A 9,752-nucleotide genomic window follows, 5' to 3' on the forward strand; every position below is an offset into this window, starting at 1 on the left:
AAATTTTGCTAGAAACAGTGTTGACTTTTTGCTGCATGGGTGATACAACTAGTTCTGTGTAACCCACAAAGCTGCAACCGACACCCGAGAAAGCTACAACCAACCATGAAAAAGTTTCAACCAGAGATAATCTAGGGCCGGCCAGTGCTGCAACCGTTGACAGAAAAAGCTTCAACCGTAGATGAGAAAAGCATCAACCAGGCACCGTGAAAAGGAAAAAGCTACAACCGTTGACTAAAAAAGCTTCAACCGTAGATGCAAAAGTTTCAACTAGGACATTGTGCAACAAAAAAAGCTGCAACCACTAACAAAAAAACTTCAACTGTAGATGCAAATAGCTTCAACCGGCGATGGAAAAAAGCTTCATGGAGGCTCGGGTTTTCACGAAAGCCACAACAGCCCAATGAACTGCTACATGAGTGCTTTTTTAGTTGTAACTATAAACTAAAAAATATGCTAGAAACATATAACTATTTTGCTTCCATAGTTTTTCCGTTTTTGTTGTGAGCTTTTTTGCACAATGCAACATATGTTTTTTTTCATTGTAAAGGGAACGAAATTTATGCTACAAACATTCAACTATTTTTTTGTTTTGATTTTTGATTTTTGTTGTGAAGTTTTACTGCAATGCTACATACACAATACATTTTAATAACAAGTGCAGATTTTCTGTGTACATTTTCGATTGAAACTATTGAGTGTAGATAGCAGAGCGAAGTCACATCATCATTTTGATGGGCTCCACCCACCTGATAACATGCAACCTCCACTGCATGGCCCTGGCCCTGATGCATATGAAAAAGCGACTTCCTAATAGTGCAAGTGGACCAGCGTGCATACACAGAAAAAAAAACGACATGCGCCGCTTTTATTCCACCAGTTTAATCGAACGGATTAAAATAATCGGATCGGCGGCTGGGGCGCGACCGGCCGAACTGTTAGGCCGGCGCACCGACGCCTAGTGCTCGCCTTATCTAAAAGGATATATTTTCTTACTGGTATGGTTGCGTGTATGTTTAAGAAGAAAAATGTTATTCACATGTAAACTAATATAAGACATTTTAAAGATATAAAAGTCTTATATCCGTTTATAGTGGGAGTACTTATCAATCATCCAATCATCCAAGGCATGTTCTAAAAAACAAGGAAAAGCACAATAGTTGGAATTACGTGGATAAGTTGAGGCTTTTACTCGATGAGGACTATGACTCAGAATTACCAGGTAAAACTAATTTCTTGATACTACAATAAATAGAGCAGTTCTCAAATGCAAAAATGCAAAAGTCACAACTGAGATGTACCGGGTAAAATTGCTCAGGAGAAATTCATAAATGAGAATACCATAGATATCCGTAAATCCACGATGACTAATTTTCTAAAATAAACTTGATAATTAATCACTTAGTCCTCTCAACTGTTTTGTCATAAATCACCAAAACACATCTTCTAAATCACTTTCCTCCTATTGACCCTCAATGAGAAGCTTATCTAGGTTGAGTTCTTTCAGCAGGGGATGTTGATGCACTGGAGTCCCCTTCGTGCTTGATCACCTTCTCTCAACCTTCAGCAGAGGATGTCGATTCCCCTTTAACGATGCAGTCTTGCCTGGTCTCGCTGATAACAATATGAACCAACATCATAGTCCTCATTGACATGTGTTTACCTAACATCATGGCAAAACAATCCTCATCAGCTACATTAAGGAATTTCTTTTGAATGTTGTCATAGTACCAGGGTTACTTCTCAAATTGCTTGAGCATATTCGTCCAAGTTATTATGCTAAAGTTTATGGTCAATTCATAATCAAATATGCTCCTAACTACGATGCTACCATCACGCAGGCGATCGGTGCGACGCCCATGCCAAATCTTCATCATAATTGGAACATTGTTGGTCGTGTCATCAGTGAGGTGGAGGCATTATATGAGTGCATAGAATGTGATTGGAAGTGGAGGGAAGAAAGAAGGGCTATATGCACCAACAATTAGGTATGTGCCACCATCGACCGTCCTGGCAAATTATCACGCATGTACCACTATCGAGTGCTGCTGGTGGACCTCAAGTTTAACTAGAGCTTTTGAAATAAAGAAAACAAACTCGGTTTTAGAGGGAAAGCAAGTCTCTTTACAAAAGAAGTTGAAATAAGAGGTAAATGCATCATTGGTGCTTGAACTTGCCACGAATGTGCACTTTGATGCCTGAACTTGCAAAATACATTGAACTAGTTTCGTAACTTGGCATGGACGTGCATATACGGTTCAACTCTTGTTTTTGTACGTCCATGACGCCGACGAGGCACTCTAGGATGTAAGGGACAAGGCGTGTAGCCTGTTTTTTTTGCAGAAAACCCTCTAGAATAAAAAAAATCTTACAAAAAGCCCTCGGAGAGAAACTGATAAATTGCAAAAACAAAGTATTAATCTATTAATAAATGAACTGGTCCTGGGTTTGAAACCTGCGCGTGCCTAGCCAATCTACCTGTTCAAATTTAGTGTCAGGAAAGGGTTCATACACTTTATAAACATAAAGCTAAACAATGTAATTAAAAAATTATTCCAGCAATATAGTGCCACTGCTTTGAACCTGCAACCAGAGGCTATATAGTTGCCGCATGTACCACTATAACCAATGACGTCGAATGGTAAAATGATTAATTTAGGTTTATAACATAACGAGCCCGTATGGCTAAAATGGACCACAGTGTGGATCAAGTTTCAATGGGTTTGTTCTTTTTCATTTCATTTTTTAGAAACAAGTTAATTATTATCACCTACAAACAATATACATGTATGTAAAACAAATTATGTTAAAGCGTTCATATAATTTCTTAGAATACCCACGCAGTAATTTAATAGAAATACACATAATAAAATTATGAATTAGAATAAAATTTATAATTTGAAAAAATGTTTGTAACTTTCGAAACATTCATATATTAAAAAATCATATAGTTCTAATTTTTCACATTTTTAATAAACTATTTATGCAGTATATCAATGTGTTCATCCTTTAACAAAGAAATGTGTTGTTTTAAAAAGTTTACATAGTATATAAGTTTGTGTGTGTTTCTAAAAAAATACAAGCCTAGGTGCCATTAGACTGCGAATCCCTACATGAATAATACCTGAATCATATAAACATTTTAATCATTCATAAATATTTTCAATTTAATGAATATGCTTTAAAATAACACATGAATTGTTTTTCAAATGGCACGAAGATTTTTGCATTATTTTGAAAAATTATGTTTGTTATACAGTCATAAAGAGTACTTGTACTTTTGATATATGACAACTCATTGGTTGGAGTGGCATCCGTGCTTGGTCTACAAGCTTTGTTCTGATGTTCGGGTCACAGATCCGGTGTTGTTTTTGCTGGATTATTAAATTCTATTTATTTTGTTCAGCCAAATATTTATAAAGATTAAGAATCATTAAATATCAGCAAATGTGAAGTTGTCGAGTGGCTAGCCGCGTGCACTTGACTGGTACGTCGTTGGTTCGATCCAGCACACCAGTTTTAATTTTTATCTTATAGTTATACTCCCAGCTTTTATTTTATAATTTGTCAGTTTTGTCGTGAGGGCCTTTTTGGTAAGAAAATAATTCTGGGGTTTTCCCACAAAAAAACAGGCCACGCGCCCTTGTCAATGACAGTGGGCCCCATGGCATGTTGGCGTGCCTTCTCAGCTTCGTGGACGTATACAAACGCCATTTAAACCGTATATGCACGTCCATGCCAAGTTATTGAACCAGTTCAATGTATTTTGCAAGTTCAGGCACTAAAGTGCACATCCATGGCAAGTTCAAGCACCACTGATGTATTTACCTCTTGAAATAAAGAAAAAACTAAAGATAATGAGAGATTGTTTCAACTAGAGCATGATGATCCGACTCAAAGAAAAAAATACTAGAGCATGATGTCAGATCCCATCATCTCTCCCATGATCCTTCATCAAGTGCTCTATCGAAGTCACTCCTCCATGATCAGCGGCGTCCGTAGCCTAGGCCCCAAAAGTTTGATTCAACGCAATTGCACAATCGACCAGTCCTGCTCCAACTCCAAAGGCGATCCTAGTTTAAAATATCAATATTTTGTTAAGATGTTAAACGTGACCACGACAGAAAAGATGTTGTATTTCTGTCGTTGGTGTTCCAATGCTCCTCTTGCACTCTTGCCCGTTCTTCCCAAAATGGTCAGGATGCTTCTAATAAATTGCACCATTACCTGATCAGGGCGAATGCAGTCTCAGCCGTCCTGCCTCCTGCCTGAGCCCATCTCGGCCGTCCGTTTTTCTAACAGCGTCTGGTAAAAACCATCCGGCAGAAAACCTAACTCGCTGTCCGCTCTACTGCTTCCGCCGCCACCCTTCCCCCCGCGCGTCTCTGCCACCACCTCCAATCCCTAGCGCCGGCGGCGGCGGCCGTGCTTCCAGCGACATCACTGGACAGCGGCGAGAATGAATAGATACAGATAGAGGGAACAAAACTAGTCCTCCCTCTGGCGAAACTTGCATCCTACTCCAAAGTCCAAACCCACCTCCAGAATGGCAGAGGAATGCAAGATTTCTGCTGCCATGGTATCTGAGGAAAGGTCTTATGCGCGGTCATATGTGCTCAAGGTAGATGGATACTCAAGAGCCAAGGCGCTACTCAAGAACGGCGAGGACGTGGCCTCTACCCCTTTCAGTGTTGGCGGCCACGGCTGGGCCGTGCGCTACTACCCAAACGGCAACGATGATGATTCTACCGATTTCATCTCTCTTTATCTCGAGCCTAAATCTGCCGATGCTGAAGATGTGAAGGCGAAATTCACGTTCAGTGTACTTGACGAGGATGGAGAACCGGTGCCCTCATACAGCTGTACGCACCCTATACATACCTTCTCAAGCAAAGGTGATAACTGGGGTTACCCTAACTTCGTCAAGAAGGCTGATCTGGAGGCATCGGTGCATATAAGAGACGACTGTCTCACCATCAGGTGCGATGTCACCGTTATCCACGGCGAAGAAACAACTGTTCCTCTAACCGACCTGCACCAGCATCTTGGTGACCTCCTAAAAAACAACAAGGATGCAGCAGACCTAACCTTTCAGGTTGGTGGACAGAGTTTCTCGGCCCATAGGTGTGTCCTCGCTGCTCGGTCGTCAGTCTTCAAGGCGGAGCTCCTCGGCACCACGGAGGAGAGTTATGCAGCTAGTCCTATTGAAATCCGTGACATGGAAGCTGATGTGTTCAAGTCCTTGCTCCACTTCATATACACCGACACAGTTCCTCCTGTGCTTGATGTGGTGATGGCTGGCCATCTACTTGTTGCGGCTGACAGATACAACATCGGCAGGCTGAAGATGATATGCGAGAAGAAATTGTGCAGTCACATTGATTCCGGCATGGTGGCAACTAGTTTGGCATTGGCCGAGCAGCATGGTTTCCATGCTCTCAAAAAAGCTTGTTTAAAGTACCTTGCTTCTCCGTCCAATTTGGAGGCGATGATGGTGAGTGATGGGTATGAGCATCTGAAATCTAGTTGCCCATCTGTTTTCAAGGACCTCGTAGCTGGAATCCTCCCGGCTGAACTGAAAGCAGCAAAGGATATTATCATGACAATGTGGAAGTAATGCCTACAGAACTATTATCATATATGTCATCCATATTTTGGTAGTAATGGTTATGCTACATTTCCATGTATGGTTGCCAGTGTATTTCTGAACAAAATTGTTAGTATTAATCATTCAGTCTAATCTATGTTCAGGTGAGTAGAATGGTTCTTCTCGTCACCGTTGCCCTGTTTTGTAGTGACTGACTACAATGCTAGGTTGTGTGGGTCCTTCAAGTAGCACTATTAGATGATGGTGTTTCTTTCTTTGTTCGGTTATTAGCAGTTTAGCACTCATGTCTACTTTCACACTGAAAAACTGAATGTGAAATATGGATGCCATGTCTGTGGACCATGGGATCTTGTGTTGTAATTCAGTTGAAAGCACTAAGCCGAAGTCTTAACAGTTTTTCAAAATGAAATATTGGTATTTAAAAAAAGCACTAAGCCGTAATCCTCAAGCATTTTAATATTGTTATCCTCTGTTAGCTAATATACTAGTTTTGACGGGCATTGGTTATTATTTCCCTCTGAACAGTGCTGGTAGTGTTGCTGTGCACTTGTTATGCTCTTGGGGCCGGGTTGTTTGGGTTCAGTTTTAGGAAACTCGATTTTAAAGGAGAAAAAAAGGTTATTGTAGTTTTCTGTTAAGCACGACTAGGGCAGTTCTGTTGTCTGCTAAATACAGAGTGGTTGTTGTCTTGAGAAAATGTAGGGCGAACAATCTGAGTACAGTAAAAACTATCTTCAAATCTCTTGTTGCGGTCGGTATAATCGGCGTTCAGGTCGTTACGTTCAGCTGGATTGTACTATCATTGGTGTCCTAATCGATTGCACATACTTTCTGGTCACGCGAACGCGAACCTGGCTAATTGGCTCTTTGTTGCTGATTTTGTTCACACAAGAAGGGCCGTGCCATTTGTCGTTGAAAGGTGTAGCCTCTGGAGGTGAAAAGTTTTACTCCCTCCTTTCCGGTTTATAAGGCTCAATTCAAAAATCTCACCAACCAAGGTAGATGGTGAGTGGTGGAATAGTTTTTATAATTTGCAAAAGTACCTAATTAATGCTCTTGTTTTCCTCAAAAATTTATGTTTATTAATGTATTAATTGTAATGCATGCATGCATAAAGTACATGCATTGGTCAATTTTCTCTTAATACTTGCATGCAATTATTTAATGCACCTTGAAATCTGAACTTGTGATGGGGAACAACCAAATTGAGCCTTATAAAATGGAAAAAAACTCAGATTTTGAGATAAGCCCTATAAACCGGAAAGGAGGGAGTATTTGTTCATTGAAAGGCTTAATTCTCGATTCAGGGTCACATGGAAAATCATTAGTGCTGCATGCATTGCATCGGCAGGTGAAAAGGTTCCCTAGTCATTTGCAGTGCAGTGGAAGGTAAACGAGTAGTAGTAAATGGCAGGCAGCAAATGTGCGCAGGCGCTCAAATCTAAATGGAGATGCGAACAGGCCACTGTTTTCGTTTGGCTGAATGTGAAATGAAGGGATCCAACTTCCCAAGTCCTTTCTATATATATTGATCGAGCGAAATTCTTATCTCATCAGTCTTCCATCCTACTCCAATCCACCAATCCCGCCTCTAGAATGGCAGAGCAGTGCAAGATCTCTGCTGCCATTGTAGTTGAGGAGAAGTCGTGTGTGCTCAAGGTGGATGGATACTCAAGAACCAAAGCCCTAATCAAGAACGGCGAGTTGATGACTTCTCCACGTTTCAGTGTTGGAGGCCACGACTGGGCCGTGGAATACTGCCCAAATGGTTTCGCTACGAATTGTGCTGATTCCATATATCTTTATCTTCTTCAATCTGCTGGTGCCGAAGATGTGAAGGCGAAATTCACGCTCAGTGTACTTGACAAGAATGGAGAACCAGTGCCTTCATACAGCCATGCCAACCCTATGCGTACCTTCTCAAAAGGTTCACCCTGGAGCTACCCAGTCCTGATCAAGAAGGCTGATCTGGAGGCATCGGTGCATCTAAGAGACGACTGTCTCACCATCAGGTGTGATGTCACCGTCATCCATGACAAAGACACAAGGGTTCCTCCAAGCGACCTGCACTGGCATCTCGGCGATCTGCTCAAGAACAAGGATGCAGCGGACCTCATCTTTCAAGTCAACGGACAGACATTCTCTGCTCACAGGTGTGTCCTCGCTGCTCGCTCATCCGTCTTCAGAGCGGAGCTCCTCGGTGCCATGAAGGAGAGTTCTACAGCTACTCCTATTGAAATCTGTGACATGGAACCAGATGTATTCAATTCCTTGCTCCACTACATATACACCGATTCAGTCCCTCCGATGCTTGATGTGGTGATGGCTGGCCATCTTCTAGTGGCGGCCGACAGGTACAATATTGTCAGGCTAAAGCAGATATGCGAGGAGAAACTGTGCAATCACATTGATTCCAACATGGTGGCAACTAATTTGGCTCTAGCAGAGCAGCATGGTTTCTGTCATCTCAAAGAAGCTTGTTTGCAATTCCTTGCCTCCCCATCCAATTTGGAGGCAATGATTGCAAGTGAGGGTTACGAGCATCTTAAGTCCAGCTGCCCGTCTGTTCTCAAGGAGCTCATAGCAAGAATCCTGCCGGCTGAACTGAAAGCGGCAAAGGATATCATCATGGCAATGTGGAGGTAATGCCTACAGTACTATCATCATGTAGACATCCTAATTTTAGTAGTACTCCATGTATGGCTGCATGTATGTTTCGAAACAAAAATGCTACTTATCAATCGTATTCAATCTACTCATGTGAGTAGAATGGCTATCATTTTCCTTTCTTGCTAGATAAAAGAAAGCATTATTGAGACTTATCCATTGTGTATTTATTTAATCATTAAGTCTGATTGCTGTTATCTTCCTCTATTCTTCTCGTGCAAGTGATCTTTTGTAACAACCCCAATGTATGCAGCCGGGATAAGCCCCGCAATATAACTACAATCATGTGGCCCTGTACGATGGCGAGACGCTTCTGCCAATTTTACACATTGTGTATTAGTTTACTTATTGATGAGTCGATTACTTCATGCATGCCGTTCTTGCTTTGTATCGTCACCGCCACGGCGCCGCCCTGTTTTGTATCGACCGACTACAACGGTAGTTTGCACATGTCCTTGATACATTATAACATTAGATGCTTGTGTTGCTTCATTCTGTCCGGATATTAGCAGAGAATAGTTGCTGCAGTGGTTGCATGGCTTTTCATTGATTGTCAGCTCCTGAACCACTCCAAGGCAGACTGACGGAGTGTGATAGCTTCAGCTGTATTGGCATCAAGAACCTGATTCAGGGGGCAATTAGAATGTGAGGCCCCTGATAGGTTGCACAGGAGAACTGAGGTAGGATTGGGGAAACTGGGGAAGAACAGAGAAAGGAGAAGAGCGGACAGAGAAACAGAGAGGGAGATGCAGACATTTTTATTCTTCTTCGATAAACAACAACCAAGCAGTATACACCAGGTTTAAGCACTGGACCCATTCATCGCACACAGTCCGCACACCACAGTGGATTGGGTCCAACAATCCCACACTCATCGTTCATCATCATCTCTGATATATTCAGAGTAGCTAGAGGACTTGACACCGAAGCAGCACCAAAATCATGGACGATGGCACCGCATGATCCTTATTATTCCTGAACTGTCTGCATGGGAGTAACCAGCATAAACATTCAGTAAAAGCATACCATGGGGTGGTTTCCTCTGACCACTACGCCTCGGAGGTGTTGGTTTGTTGCCAAGGTGTTGATGGCCACCATCGATTTGGAAGGGTTCTGCACACGCTCGCCATTCCTTTTCTGCCACCTCTCCCACCATATGCACCAACAGGCTGTAGTGACAAAATCCTGAAATGTACAGTAACTATGTACTGCTCCTGCCATTTTGGATCAGAGGAGAAATTCAAGTACACTGGACCCAGTCACCCAGGGGTACCATTTATCATCTTTTCGATGCCAAGTTCCTTGCAAAGTCCAAACACAGTTTGCCCTTCCACACGTAAAATGTACATGTCAAATATCTTCAGCATCCTTTCTGCAGACATGACATAACGCAGAGTTCATCATATGCCTGTTCGTGAGCATGCAAAACATGGAATTGTTCCATGTAGGCAGCGCCAGATAAAGATCTTCGCTTTCG

The 9,752-nt window shown here is 42.1% G+C and overlaps 2 protein-coding genes across 4 annotated transcripts; both read left to right on the forward strand.

The window, feature by feature from the left end:
• The first annotated feature begins 4,531 nt into the window (after positions 1-4,531).
• LOC125506120 (BTB/POZ and MATH domain-containing protein 2-like) lies at positions 4,532-5,617 on the forward strand. 2 transcript variants are annotated; one of them, XM_087524672.1, is made up of 2 exons: positions 4,547-4,600; positions 4,928-5,617. In XM_087524672.1, exons 1-2 carry the CDS (start codon positions 4,547-4,549, stop codon positions 5,615-5,617), a joined length of 744 nt encoding a protein of 247 aa, XP_087380798.1. The 2 variants fall into 2 exon arrangements, with proteins under 2 accessions (XP_087380799.1, XP_087380798.1); XM_087524673.1 differs by having other exon boundaries at positions 4,532-5,617.
• Positions 5,618-7,198: 1,581 nt separating this feature from the next.
• On the forward strand, positions 7,199-8,254 carry LOC125506121 (BTB/POZ and MATH domain-containing protein 2-like). Of its 2 annotated transcripts, XM_087524674.1 has the most exons (2): positions 7,205-7,258; positions 7,568-8,254. In XM_087524674.1, exons 1-2 carry the CDS (start codon positions 7,205-7,207, stop codon positions 8,252-8,254), a joined length of 741 nt encoding a protein of 246 aa, XP_087380800.1. The 2 variants fall into 2 exon arrangements, with proteins under 2 accessions (XP_087380801.1, XP_087380800.1); XM_087524675.1 differs by having other exon boundaries at positions 7,199-8,254.
• Positions 8,255-9,752: the final 1,498 nt, after the last annotated feature.

The sequence above is a fragment of the Triticum urartu genome, chromosome 5A (assembly GCF_056163025.1).
Source record: "Triticum urartu cultivar PI428250 chromosome 5A, HENAU_Tu73, whole genome shotgun sequence".
NCBI lineage: Eukaryota > Viridiplantae > Streptophyta > Magnoliopsida > Poales > Poaceae > Triticum > Triticum urartu.

What these genes read in the sequence shown, in the direction of transcription:
- LOC125506120 (XM_087524673.1), top strand. Translation starts at nt 4,547, where the DNA reads ATGGCAGAGGAATGCAAGATTTCTGCTGCCATGGTATCTGAGGAAAGG.
- LOC125506121 (XM_087524675.1), top strand. Translation starts at nt 7,205, where the DNA reads ATGGCAGAGCAGTGCAAGATCTCTGCTGCCATTGTAGTTGAGGAGAAG.